The sequence below is a fragment of the Siniperca chuatsi genome, linkage group LG21 (genome assembly GCF_020085105.1).
Source record: "Siniperca chuatsi isolate FFG_IHB_CAS linkage group LG21, ASM2008510v1, whole genome shotgun sequence".
Classification (NCBI taxonomy): Eukaryota; Metazoa; Chordata; class Actinopteri; order Centrarchiformes; family Sinipercidae; genus Siniperca; species Siniperca chuatsi.
This window is the reverse complement of record NC_058062.1, coordinates 24,548,744-24,573,226: the sequence shown is the minus strand read 5'-3', so window position 1 is coordinate 24,573,226 and position 24,483 is coordinate 24,548,744. Positions and strand designations below refer to the sequence as shown.

Below are 24,483 nucleotides of genomic sequence, written 5' to 3'. Positions count from 1 at the left end.
TTTTTACAGCTTCAAATACTGTAATTTAACCATGGCTGTTTTCTAGTCTTTGAGTTTAGTGTATTTTTCAGAGGAGCTATGAGATCTAAGGTTGAAGAACACAGGTAGTTAAAAGAATCAACCAAATCGTTGGTGTTGGAGGAATCAGGAAACACACTGCCCGGAGAATTGAACAGTGTACAGAATTTTAAGGCACTGTGCTCAAGGACGCGTGTGTACTTAGAGTGGGATAAGACAGTACTAGCAGCCTGTAATTCACAGTTAAAAACAATGCCGAGGTGATCGGATACAAACATGTCCCTGATTTCCATAGATGGGGTTTTCAGGCCCAGACTAAACACTAGGGCTAAGGTGTGGCCACGGGAATGAGTTTGGCCAGACACATGTTGTTGAAAGTTAAAAGAGTTAGTGATATTTAAAAAAATCAGCAGCAAGGGCATTAGAGGAGTCATCAACATGAATATTAAAATCACCACAAAGAAGAATTCTATCATAATTTAACACAAGACTGGATAAAAACTCAGGGAGTTCCAACAAGAAGGAGCCAGCTGGTTTAGGGGGGCGATAAATAATAGCAAATATGACTGGCAGGGGGCCACCAAGTTTAAACATGAGCACTTCAAAGGAGGAAAAGTCATTGCAAGCTATGAGGTTACACTTTTAATGCTTCCTATAGACAGTAACAAGGCCACCACCATGACCACAATCCCTAGGGCGACTAAAGCAGTCATAATCAGGAGGGCACAATTCAGCCAGCTGACTGTGATCACCAGGACGTAACCAGGATTCAGTTAAGAACATAAAATCTAAATCAGTAGAAGAGATTAAATCATTTAAAATAAACGTTTTGTTAGAGAGGGATCTTACATTGAGAAGAGTCATCTTAAAAAGTCTGTGCTGGGTCAGAGCTGAAGTTGAGTTAATCCTTAACTATCCCATTTGCTTGTTTTCACCTTTTGTTTTTCTTGTCTTTTAAATACAATTTGTGTGTGTTTTCTGTTTTCTTCTTTCTCATTTTGAATGTATTCCTATTTTTAATGTATTTCTATGCCCCTGTAAAGCACTTTGAATTGCCTTGTGTCTGAATGAATGCTATATAAATAAACTTGCCTTGCCTTACATGCTAACACGATTGCTAATGCTAAAGTTAAAGTTTGGCACTGATACCTGAACACTGGGGAAATAGTACAACGATGGTGTAGTAGCAAGGAGCAACAATCCAGCTGGCAATATGGAATTAAAAATAGAACTGTATGTCCCTTGGCTGTGTGTAAGAGCTGTGTGCAACCTACTTATTAGAAGGCATGGGGTAACCCCATGACAGGAGGCTTTGGTATTAAAATATATACTGGTGTGTTTGTAACAAGGTTGCTGTCAAGCAGTCCAAAAAGTGAAGTGGGAAAAGTCCACGGTGACCAAACACAAGATCCAAAATACTTAAATCCAAAACTGGGAAAATCAAGGTTGATTAACAAATTCAACCATTCAAAGTTAACAACATAAAAAATGTAGGACTAAAAAGTATAAAATAGGTGATAAGAGTTGTTCCAACAAGCAGTTACGTTTGAGCGTTGCATGGTGATGGCGTCACACAACATAGTCAGAGTTGCTTCAGGACCTGCAGACGTATATAACCAAACTGTATATAACAAAAAAACTTGTGGCCAAACTAAACAGAATTTTGAAAAAATGATTGAAAAATCTAATCAACAACCTTGCACTACGACTTCAGCAGCCCGATATTCCCTTCAAAATTAACTCCACTTGGTTCAGATACCTAGAGATCAATATAACACAAACCTTGTCCTCTCTTTTTTCCGCCAACTTTTCCCCTTTGATTACACAGGTTAGAGCCTGCCATTGTCACGGATCGGAAGGATTAACGCTGTGAAACTGAACATCCTACCCAAATTCCTTTTTTACTTTCTCTCGCTGTTCTTACCCAAAAAATTCTAAACTATTGATGAGGTTATATCAACCTTTTTATGGAACAAACAATCTCCCAGGATTCGTAAATCACTACTACAAAAATGTAATTTTAATGGGGGTCTCGCGCTACCTAATCTTAAATTGCAATATTGGTCAGCACACATTCAGAAAATAACTTATTGGCTTAGATCTTCAGATACTCCATGGTGTAGACTAGAGGCACAGTCTTGCAATTCATCCTCTCATAAAGCTCTACTTAGTTCCTTTCTAACCCTCAACCCCTCTGGCTTTACAGATAATCCGGTAGTGAGATCCACCTTTTGGATCTGGTATAAATTCAGGGGCCACTTCAAATTCTTGTCAGCTTCCTCTAGTACACCTCTAATGAAGAACCATTTATGCCCCACATCACTTACAGATGCTATTTTTCTGCAATGGCACAACAAAGCCATAAGGTGTTTTCAAGATCTATTCAAAGAAGAGGACTTCCGCAGTTTTGCAGTTTTCCACTGAATATGGGCTGCCAACATCCCACGTATTCCCATTCAGGTCCGACATTGTGCAGTTTCCCTCTTTCCAAACTACCCCTCTATGCCCCCTAAACAACCCTGGGAAGATCTTCTTGAGCTTAATCATAAACAGACGTCTACAGTAAGCTCTTATCACTTGATGAGTGTTCCATTACCAAAACAAGGGCGACATGGGAGCAGGTGCTGGGCAGAAAATTCACAGAGGAAGGGTGGAAAGAGGCTCTCAAAACTCTCTCTGTGCCCGACTTGGACTCATACAGTTCAAAGTCCTGCACAGGGTTCTCTAAAGTTCTCTAAAGCCCGGTTATCTAAAATATTTCCAGAAGTAGAGGACAGGTGTGACAGATGTCGTACATCTTCATGCAACTTAAGTCATGTTCTGTTCATGCCCAAAGTTATACCGTTTTTGGCAGGGCTATTTTGGGACTGTCTAAAATATTTAGGATTAATATTAAAAACTGGAAAAGATCAGGTATGAACTGACAGGAAATGGCGATCCTTTATAACATACTTCAACTCACTGAAGGTCTTACCGCCAGACTAAACTTCTATCTTCTTCTTCTTCCTTTTCTTTCCTCCCTCTTTCTTTTTTCATCATTCTTTTTTTTGTGCTTGTTTCTTTGTTTCATTATTGCTCCTTCAACAGTTTGTTAATATGTGCAAGGGACACATACAGCTTTAAGCAATTTTCCACTTCTGGTGAGGGTGGGTGAAGGGGTGATGGGGCTGTGGGGGAACTGTAATAAACAAATGAGGGGGAGTATCGGAATTACATTTTTCCTGTAAAATGTTGAACTGACTCAAATCTGCACTCATTAATAAAGAAATTAATATAAAAAAATGAATGGGTACATTTACTTTTGATACTTAAAATAAATTTTGCTGAAAATACTTACATATTTTTATTTTGGAGTATTTTCACAGTGCTCATTGTGCACATTGCTACTTTTACCTAAGTAAAAGGATCTGAATACTTATTCCACCACTGGACGTACATTTACAACCTCTGGTTCCTTTATAATTACGTGCACCATTGAAACTAAAGAAATGTCTTAGCTAGTAAAGACTTAAGTAATGTGTAAATCGGTTGCTAGGAAACTCTATAGCGCTATCCAATCAAGAGCAATCGAGTATATAAACAGGAAGTTCCTGCAGCATCACTAGCTAGCATAACTTCCAAAAATTTGTTTTAGAGGTTCAAAAGACTTTTGTAAATGTATGTATTTGATATATTTGTGTCTGCATACATGGAGAAATAGGTGTTTCAGAGTTAGTAGTATGTAGTTTATAACTAGCGGGTAATATATGATTATGCTAACCTAACTGATGTTATTTAGGCCTACTCGTTTAGTCAAATGTTACTAGCATAACATTTAGTCATTTGAGGTATGTTGTGCTATTTTAGTGAAATGTGATTTAACATCTTCAATATTTACACCATTATTAAACAACATTTATCAAGTTTCAGGTCAGATATATGTTTTCATTTAGTGATACATCAGCCTCCACCTAGTGCACACTTACATTTGAACTAGGCTAGCGGCAGTTTGAACAGCTGGTGCAACCGGCTCCAGGGGAACTTCAAGACTGGTCAGTGTGGCCCATGGCCAGGTTAACCGCTGTAGTATATACTCATAGGGACACAGAAACTAACTAGTACCTGGCTTTAGGTTTGGTGTGTGTCAATTAGTTGGTGGTCATTTCATCAGTGGTGGAAGGAGTACTCATATCCTTTACATAATAGCAACACCATCATTTGAAAATACTCCACTACAAGTAGAAGTCCTGCATTCAAAATGTTACCTAAGTTCAAGTACAGACGTATTATTGGCAAAATATACTTCAAATGTATTAGAAATACTCTACTATGCAGAATGGCCCTTTTCAGGATGGATAAACATGTAACAGTATTTTATAGTTGGTCAATGTGGACCAAAAACAAGTGCTGTATACTACTGGGTAGTGTAATAATGAATCATATTTAATGAGCTGATCATGTTTTGTATGTAAAATCTTTACTGCAAACTAGTTTTTCTCCATTGTTTTGATGCAGTATTAGTATTAAATGTGTTTCCATTTGCAAAAGCACACTCCAAAAAAAGAAAGAAATGGATTTTCCCACCTTTCATTCCCACAACCCTACATCACAGCTGCTTTTCCTTCTCTCTTTGCTTAAATTTTTTAGGAACCACTATGTAACTGTATACTGTCTCTGTATACATTTCAAATTTCTATTTTTCTTTCTTGCTGTTTTCTGCCAAATGTTGTATTTTATAAAGTTTTTGCGTTTAAAAATAGGTTTGTCACTTACAGTGCATCCGGAAGTATTCACAGCGCTTCGCTTTTTCCACATTTTGTTATGTTACAGCCTTATTCCAAAATGGATTAAATTCATTATTTTCTATAACTGCCGTACATATTTCTTTCAATTAATATGTTCTATAATTTCCATACATATTATTTCTGTCGTTTTAACATGTTTTTTGTTATGTTTGTTTAAATTAATTCATGCATATTGAGTGCTTATGTTAAGTAGGAACTAAAGTACATATGCGTTACACACGGACATTTTTGAAAGATGCAACAGGAAAATCACGGACCTTTGGTGAGAAGTTAATATCTCTGCATGTGAATTTAAGTTGTAAAGAAGTTGCAAAGAAGAAATCGGGGTATTTCAAGAACTCATTCCCTCTTGGTTATATGCAGCCAGCGAGGTATGTGAAGTATGTTTGTGTTTCCCAAGTGTATTTGTATAGAGTTTTTGCAATATATGTGAATGTGTTTATGTTTTACATTGTCATACTGTAGTTTGACGGTGGATTTCATTGACGGTGAACGTGATAGCGGAGAAAAGAATGAGAAAGGCAATAAATCCATCAGTATCCAGAACCATGGCGTCGTTTATTTCCCGGAGGGAGTGATATTTTCCTCAAAATTCTACAAACAATACTTCATAATGACAATGTGAAAGAAGTTTGTTTGAAATCTTTGCAAATTTATTAAAAAATAAAAAATCACATGTGCATAAGTATTCACAGCCTTTGCCATGACACTCAAAACTGAGCTCAGGTGCTTCCTGTTTCCACTGATCATCCTTGAGATGTTTCGACAACTTGACTGGAGTCCCCCTGTGGTAAATTCAGCTGATTGGACATGATCTGGAAAGGCACACACCGGTCTATATAAGGTCCCACAGTTAACAGTGGATGTCAGAGCACAAACCAAGCCATCAAGTACAAGGAATTGTCTGTAGACCTCTGAGACAGGCTTGTATCGAGGCACAGATCTGGGGAAGGGTACAGAAACATTTCTGCAGCATTGAAGGTCCCAATGAGCACAGTGGCCTCATCATCCGTAAATGGAAGAAGTTTGGAAGCACCAGGACTCTTCCTAGAGCTGGCTGCCCGGCCAAACTGAGCGATCGGGGGAGAAGGGCCTTAGTCAGGGAGGTGACCAAGAACCCGATGGTCACTCTGACAGAGCTCCAGCGTTTCTCTGTGGAGGGGAGAACCTTCCAGAAGAACCACCATCTCTGCAGCACTCCACCAATCAGGCCTGTATGGTGGAGGGGCCAGACGGAGGCCACTCCTCAGTAAAAGGCACGACAGCCTGCCTGGAGTTTGCCAAAAGGCATCTGAAGGACTCTCAGACCATGAGAAACACAATGCTCTGGTCTGATGAAACAAAGATTTAACTCTTTGGCCTGAATGGCAAGCGTCATGTCTGGAGGACACCGGGCACCGTCATCACCTGGCCAACACCATCCCTACAGTGAAGCATGGTGGTGGCAGCATCATGCGGTGGAGATGTTTTTCAGCGGCAGGAACTGAGAGACCGGTCAGGATCGAGGGAAAGATGAACGCAGCAATGTCACATCCTTGATGAAAACCTGCTCTAGAGCGCTCTGGACCTCAGACTGGGGCGAAGGTTCATCTTCCAACAGGACAACGACCCTAAGCACACTGCCTAGATAACAAAGGAGTGGCTACGGGACTCTGTGAATGTCCTCGACTGGCCCAGCCATTTTAACTACATCCTTGGCTCGGTGCGAGCGTGCCTGAAGAAAGCCCAGAGGCTGCCCTTTTTGTTTAGTTGACTAATTTGACTTCAAGAGCACTTTGCATTCACCTGTAGTTTACTACTTCACAACCGTGAGCACCCGGTATTTGTTCCCATGTCATGTCATGTGTCCCCAACCTTATATGACACTGAAAAATAACATATCAAATCATTTAAGACCAAAATCATGTTAAAGGAACAGTTCACCCCAAAATCAAAAATACATACACAGACCTTGTTGTGGGCAGGTTCATGCAGGAAATATTTTCCTTGTACCGAACTACACCACCAACTGTATCACAGCGCAAAAGGAAGGTAGCAGTATCGAACTGTTAGTCAGAATATTATTGTTACTACTAGCTCACCTAGCACCACTGAGCTTGCTAACGTTACAGCTCAGTCGAAGAGGACGCCATGAATCTTTACATTCTGCCCTGTCACGAACATGAGCCTCTCGTCCAAGATTTCAAACTTCTTTCACGTTGTCATTATGGGGTTTTGTTTGTAGAAAATTGTGGAAAATAATGAATTTAATCCATTTTGGAATAAGGCTGTAACATAACAAAATGTGGAAAAAGTGAAGCGCTGCCAATACTTTCCGGATAACTGTATATAGGAAGAATGTTTTTGTCTAAATTGTTACTTATTGTTTCTCTGTTTGTCTTGTTCTTATGCTATTTTATCGCTCTTTGTCCTCACTGTGTGGGACAGCTGGAAACCTGCTGGAAAGCAGTCTCTAAACTGAGCCAGGCCCACAGCTGGTAATGTGTCTCATTGCTCTGCTGTTTAACTGCTAAAACATTTTGAAAAAATGAAATGAACCAACCTGCTTTGAATTATTTTATATTATAGAGCCAAACGTTCTGTATCAAGAGAAACAAAGACCATATTTTATTTGTGACAGCTGTCTGAAAAGTAAAGAGAACTTGTTGAAAAGAACCAGAAATCATTCAAAGTTAAGTGAATGCATTGGAGTTGAGATCAGTGCATTTCCATCTTTAAACACAGTTGATGTGGAAATACAAAGTACATTTTCTTCCGAATTGTAGACAAAATGAAGTAGAAAGTATCAGAACTTGGAAATATTCAAGTCAAGTACCTCAAAACTGTACTTGAGTACAGTACTTACGTAAATGTACATAGTTTCACCATGTATTGAAAGATTTGAACCATTTGAGCACAACTAAACTAATAAAAAGGTATTAAAACTAACCTCACTCTACAGGTCAGAGCCTCAAGGTTAGGCAACAACAAGCAAAGACACACAATGAAAACACTGCTCTCTTTATTGCTTGCACTGCTGTAAGGACGTCCTAAACACAAATCTAAGACACCAACCTTTACACACAATCACTCCAATCAATCTGAGGAAAGGCACACAAACTATAGAAAAGAATGGTTCTGTGGAGAGGCTCACTGCAGGCTTCTGCTTTAGCACAGTGAGCTGTATAACTAAGGCTGCAAATAAACAACAAGCCAGGTTTCTGAGTGGAGACAGCTCTACATATTCACACTCAATTTCTCAGCTCTGGCTGATTTAGATTTTCACCATCTAGTGAGTCAGAAATACTGTAAAGTCATAAGACACAGCTGATTTAAAAAAAAAACAGTACCAAGTCAAAATGCCACCATACTGTACATACGGCAGATGGTGCAACACTAGTGAATTAAGACATCTTTGAAAAACAGAACAGATCAGAGACATTTAACAATGAGTGTGATGATGGGTCCAAAACTATAAACTGCAAGCCCAAAAATAGACGTCATGTCGTTGGGTATCTTAATCTGTCAGGTACCCAAAGTTTGCATCGAATCCTCGTCCTCTTCTTTACTTATTCTTTGATCAGACGGTTTCTGCCTGAAGAGAAGTGTTAAGACTGTATTCAATTTAAGGCAAAGTTCTGTTACGGCTGCTTCTGTTTACACAACATTTAACATTTGACAACTGTGGCTCCTTTCGATTAGGATTTTGTACAAAAATGTGTTTATATTCATGAAAGTAAGGTATCAGAAAAGAAAATGTTTTGGTATTGGTACAGAAACTCAGGTACTGTATCTAGTATTGACAGCCCTACTGCTTATTTGCTGTAACGGGCCAGTGTTAACTGAATCACTGTCATACTGTACCTCTGATATAACGGACACGATGGCTTGATTACAAACTGACAATTCATTAGAGAGGCACTCCACCAATTTTACACATTGAGATCAGTTTACTCATGATGAGGAGTTCATGGTGAGCCTAACAGTTGTATGTCGTCGTCTGTGGCTCTCAAGTCTGAGGAAAAGAACCCTTGAAGTGTCATAGTGATGTCATCATGGTTATCTCTGTTACCTTGGGCTTGGAGACGACAAATGTTTAACAAAACGTTTGTCTTACAAAGCAGGCAAACTGAGTTTTAAAAACTGTGGGTGTTAACCAGACACAGGGGGCTCAAACAAAATATGATAGTGAGTTGCATTATGGGAAACGTAGGATCCAGTGTTTTTGGAGCTTATCATACTTGTGACTAAGAGCCGGGATATCTCGGCCTCTGCTGCTTTGATCATTACAATACTGTTTGGGGTTTTTTACATCTGTCTCTCGCAAGTGCTCCAACTTCATGAAAGTGCAATACTAAATCACTGGAATGCATCTTCAGTACAACACTGGTTGTTTATCAAAAGCCCAGTGTTTGACTTGATTCATGCTTGTGAATGCAGTTACATTTTAACAGCTTACGGGGCTGTTCAGATGTTGTGTCTTTTGCGTGTACAAATTCCTTATTTTTAATGAACATGCGCGACAAGCACACTCTAAACCGAAAGCGCCGCCGTAGCGGCACCAAAATGGAAAAATCTGTTTTTTCAAATGCAGCAAACGCACCCCAAGTCATGGACATTGCTTCACCCTTTCCGTCCAAGGACGTCACAACATTCGGTTGAAAGGTCAGCCAAACAGAAGATGGAAGAGCAGCTGATTGTACTCGTTCAGGGACACCCAGTGCTGTACGCCCTGTCAAGTTCTTACTATTCTGACAGCAACAGAAAGAACAGCGCCTGGCGATATATCGGCTCACAGCCTGGCGATATATCGGCTCAGAGCCTGGCGATATATCGGCTCAGAGCCTGGGATAACTGGTGAGCACGATGATACGCTGTTAGGTTTTTTCACATTTTGCGTCGTGATAACTTCTAGCAGTGTGCAGTGGTTTGACGGCACCTTGGATAAAAGGATGAAAGCGGCACGGCTGACGTTTTCCACGCGTTTTTAGATGCAACATCCGAGCGGCCCCTTAGCAGTGTGTTTATCAGGAAGGGATTTTAAAAAATGTTTATCACAAACCCAATTACTGTCCTCTCTGGAGACTGCATTTTCTTGAGAATGTGTCAGTTACATCAATAGTGTGTGTGCAGCAATAAGCACTTTGGAAGTCCCTTTCATTTGCTGATTAAGTGAAAGGGGGAAAAAAATCACATTGTTTTGGACTAATGCAAACCTCTAACACTTTCCTTATTAAGACTTTGAAATATCGTAGAAAAGGTTTCAGTCGTAGTCGTCTGGACTCTTTTTTTCAGAAACAAGACGTTTCGGCTGCCATCCAGAAGTCATTCTCAGTTGTGAAAAAATGTGACGGGAACTAGAGAGAAAACTAGAAGTTCCCGTTCCATATTTTCACAGTTGAGAATGACTTCCGGATGGGAGCCGAAACGTCTTGATTCTGAAAACAGTGTCCAGATGACTACAACTGAAACCTTTTCTACGATAGAACACTCCTGGACGAATGAGGGACTACACCGTCTTAAGACTTTGAAATATGGAAAATCTCATCATATTTGGCACCAGCTTGTTTGTGATGCCACGTGTCTTCCATATTTACTGCAGAACGTCTGATCTTCCGAGAGGTACCATTTTTGTTGTTGTAAGTATTGACCTAGCATAACCCTAACCCTTTAAATGACAGGATCAGACGTACACTAAACAGTGAACTTAACAGCATATAAACATTTTCTCTTTGATTATATAGTTTTGTATATCACAATGTGCAAAAAATATTCATTTACTCTTAATATATAGATCTGTAGCAGAGCTGTAAATAGAACATCAGAGCCGATGTCAGCAGAGTTAAAGAGATACCTAGACATTGTGAAGTGTTTTGGGTACTTGCTGTATCCTTTAACAAACACTGCCAACTAAATATAAGGGAAAATTTCACCCACAAATGTAATTACATTTAAAGAGCAAAAAGAAAACTAAGAGCAAATGTTGCTGAAAATGTAATTATTCTCTTTTTTTCCCACTCTATTTTCAATTAACTGTAAAAACAAACAGGAAATACAAAAATGAAATCATTTAGAAAAAACTATCTAAAAACTTTCAGTGAAAATCTGAAATGTTAAACAGAAAAGTTTAAATGGAGATTAACTGGAAATGAATTGTGCATATAGTTTGTTTAGTTGTTTAGTCATTTCTCTTCCTGGTAAAACATCCTCCATACAGTAGGTGTATGGCTGGTACTGGTACTTCTGTCACACTGTGACGAGATCTGGGAAAAGTAAGTATATCGATGTCAAGGCAACCCTTTAAGAAAGGAGTGTCTACAAGGACTACAAATATTTTTTTAAAAACAAAGAAAAAAAGAAACAAGATTTAAGAGTCTACAGCCACGCTAGCTGTGAGGCTGTACTTGGGCACAACAGTGCTTTCAGCTAAATGCTAACACCAGCATGCTAACATAGTTACAATGAGAATGATAACATGCTGATGTTCAGCAGATGTTTACCATTGTAGTTTAGTGTATTAGCATGCTAACATTTACAAATTAGCACTAAGTACAGCTGAGGCTTATGGGAATGTCATTCATTTTGCAGTTATTTGGTCATAAACCAAAGTATTGGACAAATTGAAATGTTGACCTGATGATGGCGCTAGATGAAAAGTCAGATGAAGTTCTTACAATTCATCCTGAGGGGACATGGACGACCAAATTTTATTGCAAATGTATCTAATAGTTGACTGAGATATTTCAGTCCAGACCAAAGGAGCGGACCAACTGACCGACACAGCCATCCCGAGACCCGCGCTAGCATGGCTAAAAACATCTCGACAAATACAAACGAACAGCAGCAAACACAAAACTTTTGCCGTACTGCTTCAAAAACATAGCCTTCCTCAGTCAGCATGAAACCATCCATCCCAGCATCCCTGTGAACACTGAAGATCTCCGGAGCCTCTCCTAAGCCACTGACTGTGCATTCACACTGTCAACATTTTTGACCTAATACTGCAAAACTTATAATGTGACAATATTTTGGGTTGGTCATTTTTCATCGATCCATCAGACTGTGGAACAAATTAACTTACACCATCCCTAATTCAATTCACGTTTTATATCCTGTCTTAATTTGTCTTCAACTATTTCATCTACACAAGTTATATTGTGACTATACAGTATAATGCTTCATATTATGTCTAAATGAATGTCATCTGTGTATTTTATATAAATATTCCCATTTTAATGACCTATTTATCAGCATGTTTTAAAATGCCCTATAAATACATAGACTTGACTTAGCACTATCTTTACATGGCTTGTTGTGAAGCTCTAAATACTTATAATGTAACTGACCTCTGAACTCTCAGTGATCACAGTGTGAACGCACAGTCAGACACGCATTCACCACATTTAGTTCAGCTATACGTTCAAAGTGTACGCAAACACCTATCTGGTATTGGGATTACAGCTGCAGGTGATGAAGCAACCCTCTGAACTGTGTCTGACCTCAAAACTCTTCCCTTCACACAAAACAAGTACACAAAAATAAAATAAATAAAAAATAAAAAAGAGGAATAGCAGATGTATTGAAGTGCTCTTAAGGGGGGTCATGTGGGTGTGGTAACATGTGGAAGAGAGAGAAGTAGGAAACTAAAGCCCTGCAGAAGAGGAAAGGGTGCCGAGTGCTGACGAGCTTAGACAGAGAGGGAAACGAAGCTGTTGTACTGCTCAATGTTTCTCTTCAGGATGTCAGAGCAGGGACCCAGGACTCGCTCGAACCTTGGCCGGTCCAGTTTGACACACTTGAGGGGTCCACATGCAACAACAGTGGCAGCACGGGGCCGGTTCATCAGCAGGGCGATCTCACCTGGGGGACATAGGAAAGGCAACCAATCATACAAGGTTCACAAAGGCACATCAGACTGCTGATAAAATATCAAAGTTATTGTTATTTTACATATTTGGGATATTTTTGGCTGTTTTAAATCCACACCACGCATCTAATTCTAGCAGCCTATCCAGCAAGACAATGTTGGTAACTATGTGGTCACACTGAAAAAGTGCCTGTACTGTAGATGACATGTAGATGATGTTTGTCAGACTTACCAAAGTAATCTGACGGTCCGAGTCTGCCGACCTCCACAAATTCCTCGTCCTCTGAGCGCCTCTGAAGCACCGCTGCTGTCCCCTGACAGCACAACAAAGACATCTTGAACTACACATCCAAGAAATCATCAGCAATTTTCAGAAAATCCAGATCCAAGATGCAGATGGACTGATCACACATCCCAGTTTCTCCAGAAAATGTCCACTGTAGATGTTATTATGTTAATGGCAGAATGCAGGACTCAGAAGAAAGAAGCAGCCTTCAGTTGTTGTAGGTTAAAATGTGCACTTTTTTCACACAAAATAATACAATTAAAGTTGTTTAAACGGTAAAAAGTAGGCACCCTTTGTCACAAACCAGCCTTAGCTCCTGTCTGCAGCGATGCCATTTCTAGAATGGCTTAACTTGACGAAGCAGTCCACTCTGCTTGTAAATACGTCAGCCACAATGTCTTTTTCCACACTTTACTGTCAACTCGGGGTGTAGCAACACACACAATCGGTTTTGAGTTGCATCTCCCTCTACATAACTTTATCATTTGTTCTGCTCCAGTGTTGATAAGCTATTCTAAAGGGGAATTTCTTTTAATATGGTCAAGTTGAATTGCTCGAGTAAGAGAGCGAGAAAGCGAGATGTTATTCAGTGACACATAACCAAAGCCCTGAAACAAGAAGTAATGAATAAAGCAGCAACATTTGTCTGCTGAAGTACAGGTTACTGTAAAGACTGAAACTCTTTCAGTGGGCATCTGAGCCGCGGTGATCCACGGTGAATCCTCTCACAGAACTTCCTCTTCCATGTTCCAAATGCTGAAATGTTTTAGATTATGACAAATGATCCACAATTTGCAAGTAATGCATTAAAATAGTTATGAAACCATTTTCCATAGCGATGACACTGGCCCAGGAACTAACCCCACAAGCAGGTTTATCTAACTGGGTGCAACTTAATAATGTATGTTCCGCTGCTGCTAAGATGTAGACCTAATTAGAGAATATTGGGCTAAATTGGTAAATGGTAAATGGACTATAGCGCCTTTCTAGTCTTTCTGACTACTCAAAGCGCTGCAATTGAAAGCAATCTTTTGTTTCACAGGGGGTACCACACCAGATGTTGCGTGCTGAACCAGGCGTCCTATACCAACTAGTGTGGGTTGACTAGTGCTTGCAGAGGGTGGTGTGTACCTCCAGGATGATGAAGAACTCATCGCCAGGCTCTCCCTGCACTACAATTTTCTGGCCATCCTCAAACTGCACCGTCTCCAAGGCATCAGCCACCGTCAGACGCTCCCACTTATCCAGAGACTCTGTTCAGGAGCAACACTCAGGTCAACACATGCACTCATCTGGATTTATCAGGTCAATGACAGCTTTTGTTTAAAAACAAGATGGTCCACTCAATATGAAGAACAACTGATATTCTCACCTAAAATGGACACCTTGCTGAGGAACTCCTCATACATCTTGCGCTTTCTCAAAGTGCTCCCCTAAAAAAAAATGTAAAAAAAATAATCGGGACAGTTCCTATAACAACTTGATCATAATTCTGTTTTACAATTAAAAACATTTCCGCAAAAACTCATTATTTCCCATAACGTTTTGGTCAGTTTTGTCATTTTCCAAGACTGCAGAGCTTTACCATCAGTATTCTCCTGTAACTGTCTCTGTCAATGCCCCACAGCTTGACATTGGACTTGGCCCGGACAGTAGCTGCACGAGGGGTCCCATAGATCATAGCCAGCTCCCCAAAACTGCCTCCCTCACCAATGCTGGTCACCCATTCATTGTTCACATAAACCTAGAAGGAGACAGAGAGCCGAAACCTGTGATTGACCAGGTTTCTAATGACACGGCAGGGACACACATTTTACATCCATCCATTATAGCTACAATACTAGTCTGGGTGGGGGGCTAAGTCCAATAGCGGTCTATACTACATTAGCAAGAGTGTGTTGTTTAAGGACACAAGATAAAAAAACATTAATATGCCAGTGAGCAATATCCAGTTTTTATTAGAGAAAAAGGGCAGCCTCTGGGCTTTCGTCAGGCACGCTCGCACCGAGCCAAGGATCTATTTAAAATGCCTTTATTTATAAAAAAAAGTGAATTTTGACTTTGATAACTAATAAAGGCATTTTAACTACATCCTTGGCTCGGTGCGAGCGTGCCTGAAGAAAGCCCAGAGGCTGCCCTTTTTGTTTAGTTGACTAATTTGACTTCAAGAGCAGTTTACTACTTCACAACCGTGAGCACCCGGTATTTGTTCCCTTTGATTCAATTTTTATTCTTTTCTGTTATTTTCCCCAGTCATGTGTCCCCAACCTTATATGACACTGAAAAATAACATATCAAATCATTTAAGACCAAAATCATGTTAAAGGGACAGTTCACCCCAAAATCAAAAATACATACACAGACCTTGTTGTGGGCAGGTTCATGCAGGAAATATTTTCTTTGTACCGAACTACACCACCAACTGTATCACAGCGCAAAAGGAAGGTAGCAGTATCGAACTGTTAGTCAGAATATTATTGTTACTACTAGCTCACCTAGCACCACTGAGCTTGCTAACGTTACAGCTCAGTCGAAGAGGACGCCATGAATCTTTACATTCTGCCCTGTCACGAACATGAGTAGATGCACGCTTCCTTCTGCGCGGTGATACGGTTGGCGGGTGTAGTTCAGTACAAAGAAAATAGTTCCTACATGAAACTGCTCCCGACGAGGGCTGGGGATTATCTTGAGTAACCAGGTCATGATTTCTGGAAAGAGACGTTGCTGTTGAGTTTTTCAAATGTATTTTTTTGGCGCTTTGAGCATCAGAAGCCGAGCGCCATATAGTCCTGTTATATTCAAGAGAAGGCAGACATCTCTACAGCCGATATCTCCTAAACTCTGCAACTCACACCAAAACAATCTAGATGGACAAATAGCACTACAGGTAAGAGGAAAAATATTTATTTTTGATTTTGGGGTGAACTGTCCCTTCGTTGGTTTTAGGGGTTTTAGTCTCATTAGCATTCCTTTAATGTTTCCTTCACTGAACCACTAAAGCACATCTAGCTAAAGATGTAAAGAGAAAGACGACTTTTCAAATTGTTAATAAACACTGGCAGATGTTTTCTGGAGTTCAAAACTGCACAAAAACATAGGAAAGAGATCTTACATCCATATCTCCCTGGTCAATAACATAGAAGTTGTCTCCCTCATCACCTGGAACGGGAGCAATGAAGAGTCCCATGAATGAATGAACCGAAGAAAAACACAATGATCTCCATATAAAATGGTGTTAAACCTCACCTTGTTGGATGACTGTTTCTCCAGCAATGTAGTTGACAGAAAACATTGCATCAAAAATGTCGCTGGAGGGGCAGAAAATAAGCTGATTACCTGGAAATGCTTTAAAAAGGATTGTTAAACTACCAAATTGATTGGTTCCATTACCTCCTCTCGTTGTCGTCCAAATGGGCAAACAGCACGTTCTTCTCCATGGCTTTGGCCAGGGCAGCCATGGTTTTGTAGTCTTTTGGGATGACCTTGGGTGAAAAAAGCTTGTTTAGATTCTTCTGGTACATTTTAGCGAATATTTAGACTGCAATATATTTTAATCTAAATCAATATTGCTAAGATCACACAAGTCAAAAGGATGGTTTGTGTCCTCTAATGACCCTGCTATTACACAACAGTGTTGCATTAGATAGGAAGCTTACTGGTTACTGGTGAAGCGACCATTATGTCACTGCTGTGCTCACATTTAAAAAGGTCCAGTGTGGAGGATTTAGTGGCATCTAGTGGTGAAATTGCAGTTTGCAACCATTTAAATACCGCTCGCATCAACCCCCTTCTAAACGTGTAGGAGAAACTACGGTGTGGAAAACACAAAAGGCCCTGTCTGGAGCCAGTGTTGGGTTTGTCCGTTCTGGGCTCCTGTAGAAACATGGCGGTGCAACATGGCGGCCTCCGTGGAAGGGGAGCCGCTCCCTCAGTAGATAGAAAGGGCTCATTCTAAGGTAACAAAAACACAATGATTCTTCTTCTTCTTGTTATTGTTATTATTATAATTATTATTATTATACACTAATGAAAACATACTTATGAATATTATATTCCATTTCTGCTAATAGCTCCTCCTAAATGTCACACACTGGACCTTTTAGTTTTCCCGTTTTTCTTAATGTGTATATTAATATTAATGGATACAGTATATTTAAATCTGCATTAATTGAATTGTTGGCCACTTGGGGGCAGCAGAACAAGCTTAAAACACAACATCTGAAACACCTCATGAAGTTATTATATGAACATTTTAGCAAATGGTTACCTATTCACAAATCCAGCAGACAACATTAGCATTCATTTGGAGTCGTAAGTAAGTAACTTTATTTATATATAGCACCTTTCAAGAGCAGTGACATCACAAAGTGCTTCACAAAAGAAATAAGGGAACCAACATACATACAATAGAAATAGATAGAAAAAATACACAAAAGGCAAGTCTAAACAGGTCGCTTTTTATAGGTCAACAGATCTTAATTCCAAAGCAAGAGAGCTGCCCAGTTAAGGAGCCACAACCTCAAAAGCACAGTCCCCTTTTGTTTTAATCCTAGATCGAGAAATAACCAGCAGACCCTGATCAGAGGACCTTATAGGATTTTTCCATTGGCACTTTTGGCCGCAACGCACCAAGCTCTGCCGAGCCGCACCCGAGATGGACCTTCTCCTGAGTCGGGCCAAATCGTGGCCGAGTAATGTTAGATGCTTCACGTTAACGGTATATATCACGATACAGTAATTGATCACTCGAGAATCCAGCCATGATCTGAATAGCCTGCCCCGAATATATAGCAGAGAGACAAAGCAGTGTTTCCCCTAGGTTTTTTGCTAGTCACCATTATTAGCTGAAGCCTATGTCATTTTACACTGCATAAATTAGCATAGCGGCTAGCGGACTTTTCCTCTGCTCATAGCTTAACAAATTATATATTATTTATACTTTTTCTTACTCCACTTGGTTAAAGTCACTGCATCTCCCGACAGAACGCCACTGTTGAATTTCAGCGTTACGTAACGTAACGAGTTGTCTTCAACTCAGCATGCAGAGGAGAGGAAACAAGCTAGCGTGACTGTATGTAACAGCAAAACACAGTACAGACTCTCACACTGAGCTGAAATGAAACAAGTGCACATAAATTAGCTAAATAACATAAATAAAATATTTTGTTTCTTTCTTTTTGGGGGGGGGGGGCAACAGTTAAGACAACAGCAGGGGAAACACTGTGCTCCCGCTGTGGAAACGGTATCGCCAGATCTCTACTACCGTACGGGCTGAGCTGCATACACACAGGGACAGGACGAAATGTGTAAAACTAAATCGGGCAGTGGCCCTGTTTATTTGTGCTTTGGTACTTGAACTTATTTTAGCTTTTATATCTATATCCACTTTGTACTTAATTTATCTTACCTGTATTATAGCGTATTATATTTTGATTTGCTTAGTACTTCTATTCCTTCTCTTCCTGTGTGCACTGACGTGACAGTGAGCAGCTGTAACGAAAGAGTTTCCCCTCGGGGATCAATAAAGGATTTCTGATTCTGAGAACATAACCGCCGTGAAACAATCGGAAAATATAGTTTTATTTCTCTGATTCACTGCTTTGTTCTCGCTACACCGCTCCTTCTCTTCATTTACTCTAATGCTTGCTTAGCCACTGTCTGCCTTATCTTAGTTTGCCACTAATCTTAAAATTTGGTAAATTCTTGTAAACTTACTGCTGGCTGAGACAAACCAGCTCCTCCCCCCTCTGCCAGCGGTACCTGCAGAATCACAGCAGCAGCAGAGGGAGGAGGACAGAGGACAGGTGGAACGACTGATACTGACTGATGTCTGAGTTCTTCATTCTTTCTAAAAATCATTCTGTATTTTGATGTCAGGAATTTTAGATTTGTTTCCACTGAGATATTGTGTATATAGTGGTTTGTGGTTGTGAACTTTACTGTTGCTGCTCTAGAAACAATATTTAGTTATATTTAAAATATAACTCAGTTCTAATCCTGTTCTGAATTTATTCTTAAAAAAAAATAAATAAAATAAAAAATTCTTTTACAAGACTGACAACAAAATTTTCTTCCAGGCGACCTGTGGGAAACACTGTGTAAATGTAAATGCAATAGACTGCGGGCGGTGACTCGCTCAGTGCATTTCAATATTGTCCACTGTACAGCAGGGTACAACTTTGAAAATTAAATGTCAAACAACTCCATTTTCACTTTAATATTGTCATTGAACGCCCATATGAGTATGTGGAAATGAAAATGAAAACTGGATTATTGCATTTTCATTTTTACTCAAATAACACATACATATGTAGAAACGTATAATGCTATTGTGGAATTACATTTTCAAGTTTACATTATCATTTTAATATAATCCCCTATAGGCTTCCATACGGACGAGATAAAAGCGTGAATTAGCATTTCCATCTCAGCTTGAGACACAATGGGTTGAGCAATGAGTTTTGCAATGTTTCTCATGCAATGAGTCCACCTGATGAATGTAAGTCCAATATTCACTGTCTTATAGCTCTTTTTTTGGTCTCCACTGACTACTGAGGGAAACATCTGGCTCTTTAGCTGCTAGATGCTCTGCTATGTTCAGCAGCTGCTCTCTGACTGCGTCTGTCTGCTGGCTGCTGCTGAGCAGCTCAAGTTCAGAGGCTTCATCAGAGCTTTTTCACTCAAAACAGCTGACTGCTGCTGCTGCAACTAATGCTGATGAGAGCAGTTTCCGAGCCAGAAAACAAAAGAATGAGCTAAAATAGGCTGAAATACTCAGTAGAGCTAAGGGTCACTGTAGAATTGGTCAGATATCTCTGTGGGTTCATCACTACAAACAACCCCTTTCACATCACACATTTTATCAGTTGATGGTATAAAAAAATATTGATTTGCGCAGCTTTAAGGACACTATGAAGGCGTGTGAATGAAAACATTGAAGTTATCACCACTGACTTTTCTGACATAGGAGGCAGCGTCTTCCTCTGTGTACACCTCGGCACTGATGGCTCCTCTCCGGCTCCGACCCCTCACCACAGGGTTCATGGGTGGAGAAACTTCGTCCTCACGGGAGTCTGACCGCGAACTACACTTCTGCTGCAAAGCCATCTGCTGGGCCTCCTCCTGCTGGGCAACAGATACACAAAACCACACCTGAGACACTCAAAGAATAATAGACTGCTACAAAAAGCATGAATTCTCAGAAACTGAATTTCATGATGGGTCCTTAAGCCTGCATTAATACATTTTGTTATATTTTATATTAACAGTAAATCAAGTGAGTCTGTGTAAGGTAAAAGGGATGTACATAGCAGAGAGAGAGAGAGCCTTTGCTGTCATATGTGTCAGCACCATTGACTGTAAAACATGAACGTAGTCTCTGTGACGTCACCCATAGGTTTCTGAAGAGCCACTGTGGAGCTCAGTGTGGTGGCTCTGGCCGTCGCCATCTTGGCAGTGCCTGACTCCGCCGGCTCCTGTCTAATCCAAAAACGGGCAAAGAGGTGGAGCGTGGGTAGAGCTGAGGCGGGCCGAATGAAGCCTGGTTGCTGAGGCAAGCCACCTGTCACTCAAAACGGCCACCCCCTTAATTAAGCAGAACTTGAAGCCTTAATATAATTTAAACGGGTGAGTTCTTCTACTGTTGTCATGAACGGGGAAATTACCTATAGAGACCAAAGCTGTTTTTTGTATCAGGCTGTAAACATGTTTACTTCTGCTGTAGGGTTTAAAAAGGGTTCATTTGAATTATCCGATATCAATTCATAAAATCAGAGATCGATCTTTGTGTCCATGGGCTACAGCATTTTGTTTCTGGCAGGGCACTGGAGTGAAGCACCTGTGTGGTGAGAGAGAAAAACGCTGCGCGTGGGTTTTGTTTCTATGACAAGCAGATTGACATTAGCTAGGTAGCTAAAAAGAGAAGAAAAAAAACCACCCAGGTCAGAAAGTGGTGTTCACCCGTATTTTTCAATATATGAGGCTGGGATGTAGCTGCTTTCCCCCGAGCTGCAGCAGGACCCCAGCCACCAGCGTTAGCTTCTCCGGCCGCGAAGTGCAGCGAGTTGGACTTCGCGGCTCGGAAGGCGCTCCAAGGCTGCAATACTGGAATACTTGGGGAAACTTTACAGATTTAGCTGCTTTCATGTGTTGTGCTGCTAGCTTGATGAACTCTTTCTCTGAGCTAAAAAACAACATATAGATGCGCCGAACGTAAGGCGAAGGAAGTTCACAAACAGTGCGTATACATGTTGATACATGACCACGTGGTTTTAAAGCGTGAACAACATTACAATTCTGCAACATATTATGCCACCTTACATGTATCACGGAGGTTTTGTGAGTCGAGTGAAAATATGCCATTCAGGTATACAGGTTCCCCAGGCTCACCTGCAGTCAAACAATCCTTTTTTTTCGCAGAAAAACAGCACAACATTTTGAAATGCAGTACTTGATGATTAGGGGACATTATTTCAACCTTAAATGTCATGTTTTTTCTTAATATCTATATATTTATTTATAATATAATGGTTGGGGTAAACACTGGGGCGTCTGAGTGGAAATATCAGCTCTGTTATGGGTAATTTAAAGGGTACATTCTTAATGTAAACATTCATATTTTTAATAATGCACCAGGTTAGAGGGTTCCTTGCACAATTTACAGCATTAGTTCTCTGAGAATCTCTTTCATATCCAAGCAAAATTGGTATTGTTACTGAAATGTCCCTAACCGAAACCGAAACCTTGTGAAACAGAATCGAATCGATTCGGGAAATCAGTGGCGATAAGCAGCTCTATTCTGCTGTAAAGTCGGGCGTTTTAACACGGGGCTCTATGGGTACGGACTCGCTTTTGCAGCCAGCCTCAAGTGGCAGTTTTTAGCACTTCCTGTTGGCTTCATTTGTCAGCCCCGGATGTTGCCACTTGATACAACAGGTCAGCACCCACCTTTTCCAGTCTTTCGAAGTAGTCCCTGAGGAAGGCCATGGGCTGGTCAGGCCGGGCCGTGCACAGCTGGATGATGCTGTCCTTGAGCAGCTGCTGGATGTTGTGCTTCTGGACATACTGCTCACACTCTCGGAGGCTCCGCTCCTCCTCGCTGCTCGAACTGCTTGATGCCATCTTTGTCTCGTGACCTGGAATGAGATGAGAGGGAAACACACTGACAAATCAGAAAGCTGTCTCCTGCCATTCTGTATTGATGTGCAACTATAGTTAAATTTTATGGATTTGGAGGTTTACCAATTAAACAACAAAAAAATAGCATGCCAAGAACGAAGAGGAAAAAGCAATAGCCCTTTCTCACTTTCCTTTCCCATTAATATCGGAAGCGAACGTCATGTCAACCTTTGTTTCAGTGGTTTCATGCTGGTTAACAGGTTAACAGATAAATGTCACAAAACAGGATTTTTAAGCCTCTCTGAATTATCTCTGAATTAGTCCCTTTAGCGCTTTATATGAGCAACATGCCATACTGCAGTCAATATGGAAAGTATGTAAATGCTTCTCGAATATGATCCATGCCTTGAATAATGTGACTAGGACCATTTTACCATTTTGTAAGCGTTAGACCAATGGCACCCCAAAACACCACTCAAATTGAAGGAATAAAGTTAATCAATTGTGTGTTCATATGGAAAGGGCTCCCACTCCTTCCTGCGTAAACAAATACACACTAAAGAGTAGAGGAGGGACGGAAGGAAGACTGCCCTCCTCTACAAAAGACTGGGATGATTAAGCATTACCGTACACCAGTGGTTTGGTGTTATTTCGGCTATTTACAGTCTGACCACAAACAACTTTCCACTGCAAAATATGCCAATCTAAAAATAAGACATATCTCAACGAAGACTTAACACTGCCTACACACAAGGCTTGATTATCAATCGAGCAAAGCAGGCAACTGCCCTGGGGCCCCAGACCTCCAGGGTTTCCAAAAGCTCCAGGTCCCATGTGTGTCAGTGGGTTGCACATAATGTGATTAATTGTGAATCTGTTTGCAAATTCTCTATATGCACTGTACTTGATGGGAACAGGGAGCATACACAAAGCTGTTTTGAGAGTAGGTCAAAGAGGGTCCAACAACAAACTCAAGCTCAATGGAAAGTACATTTTTCTTCAGTAAATTACATTTACTCAGGTACTGTACTTACGCTGCAACACTAAAATGCATCCTTCACATTAATGCATTAGTAATGACAATCCAAAAAATATAACATTTTTTTATTTTTGATATTTAAGTACATTGTGCAGACACTTCTGTACTACTACTTAAATAGCTTCACATTCTGAATTCAGAACTTTCACTTGCATTTTTGTGGTAACACTGTAGTATTGGAACAAGAATTTGAAAACTTATTCTACAGCTGTTTTCATGCAAAACATTCGTCAGTAAAGTAGCTAGTAACTTCAGTCGTAGTAACAGGTGCAGTATTTCCCCTGGCATGTACAGAAATGACAGAATAAATGTAGTACAGTACTTGAGTAGCTAGGTTTGTTTCTGCGTAATGTTACAGTAAAGTTAACAAGGTACGTAGCTAACTCTACCAGCTTGTTGGCTGTAAATTAAACATCAGTCAATGCGATACTAATGAAAAGTTACTGTTATTAACGTTACACCTGAGGATTTCTCATGACTAGCCATCTTGGATACCAGCCACTTAAATTAGCTTAGCGAGCTAACTGTTAGCCATCCTCAGTCCCGTATCAAAACAATGGGGAAAATACACCCTTAGATACAAAAAGAAGTGTCAAGCTTTGAACAAATGTATCCATAAATGTGTGACAACAAACTATTCACATTAGAAACTACACGAAAATCCTCACCAAATATGAAATGACGTGTGCCTTGTTCGTTTTTCTTCTTGAAAGCAGAGAACTACCACTTCCGCCTGGATTCTTTCACAATAAAAGTGTCCCTTCAAAAATAGTATACAGGACTGAGAAACTGTTTTCAAGAAAATGTAATTATTTAACAACAAATTGCAAATACATATTCTCATATACATGTCATCCAATTTGATCATAGTATACTGAGAGTGCAAGCTCTTGCATCTCCTGGGTGAAAAAGGTGTTCTTTAAGTTCACAGCTTTTTGGTTTAAGCTTTTATCCACTTTAAAGCTGCAACATTCAGTCAGGAAATTGATTGATTAATTGATTAGATTATCGACAGAAAATGAATCATCAACTATTTTGATAATTGATTGATCGTTTAAATCCTTTTTTAACCAGAAATACCAAGCATTCACTGGTTCCAGCCTCTCAAGTGTGAGGATTTTCAGCTTCTCTCAGTTTTATATCATTAGAAATTGAATATCTTTGACCAAAAAAGCTATTTGAATACATCATCTTAGGCTCTGGAAGATTATATTAGGCATTTCTCACTGTTTTGTGATATTTTATAGAGAAAACTATTTATCAGTTAACTGAGAAAATAACTGGCAGATGAATCGATAATTGTTTGTTGCAGCCCTAATCCACTCTTTAAGCTTTATCACCAAAATTCAGTAGATAAATCACTGAAAGTAGAATAAGTTACTTAGTTACACAG

General features: G+C 40.1%; 1 protein-coding gene and 1 long non-coding RNA gene across 3 annotated transcripts; one reads left to right on the top strand and one right to left on the bottom strand.

Moving 5' to 3' along the window:
* The first annotated feature begins 451 nt into the window (after positions 1-451).
* On the top strand, positions 452-5,348 carry LOC122869567. Its single transcript, XR_006376348.1, has 2 exons — positions 452-5,173; positions 5,268-5,348. It is a non-coding gene; the product is annotated as an uncharacterized LOC122869567 (long non-coding RNA).
* A 2,438-nt stretch (positions 5,349-7,786) lies between these two features.
* prkar1aa (protein kinase, cAMP-dependent, regulatory, type I, alpha (tissue specific extinguisher 1) a) lies at positions 7,787-23,909 on the bottom strand. Of its 2 annotated transcripts, none has more exons than XM_044182730.1 (11): positions 23,759-23,909; positions 21,881-22,068; positions 19,889-20,059; positions 16,325-16,416; positions 16,181-16,242; positions 16,047-16,093; positions 14,520-14,678; positions 14,307-14,367; positions 14,066-14,187; positions 12,881-12,962; positions 7,787-12,641 (listed from the first exon to the last, which is right to left on the bottom strand). In XM_044182730.1, the coding sequence occupies exons 2-11, from the start codon at positions 22,052-22,054 to the stop codon at positions 12,469-12,471; spliced, it is 1,143 nt and encodes a 380-aa protein (XP_044038665.1). In that variant the 5' UTR covers positions 22,055-22,068; positions 23,759-23,909; the 3' UTR covers positions 7,787-12,468. The 2 variants fall into 2 exon arrangements, with proteins under 2 accessions (XP_044038665.1, XP_044038666.1); XM_044182731.1 differs by having other exon boundaries at positions 19,889-20,056.
* Positions 23,910-24,483: the final 574 nt, after the last annotated feature.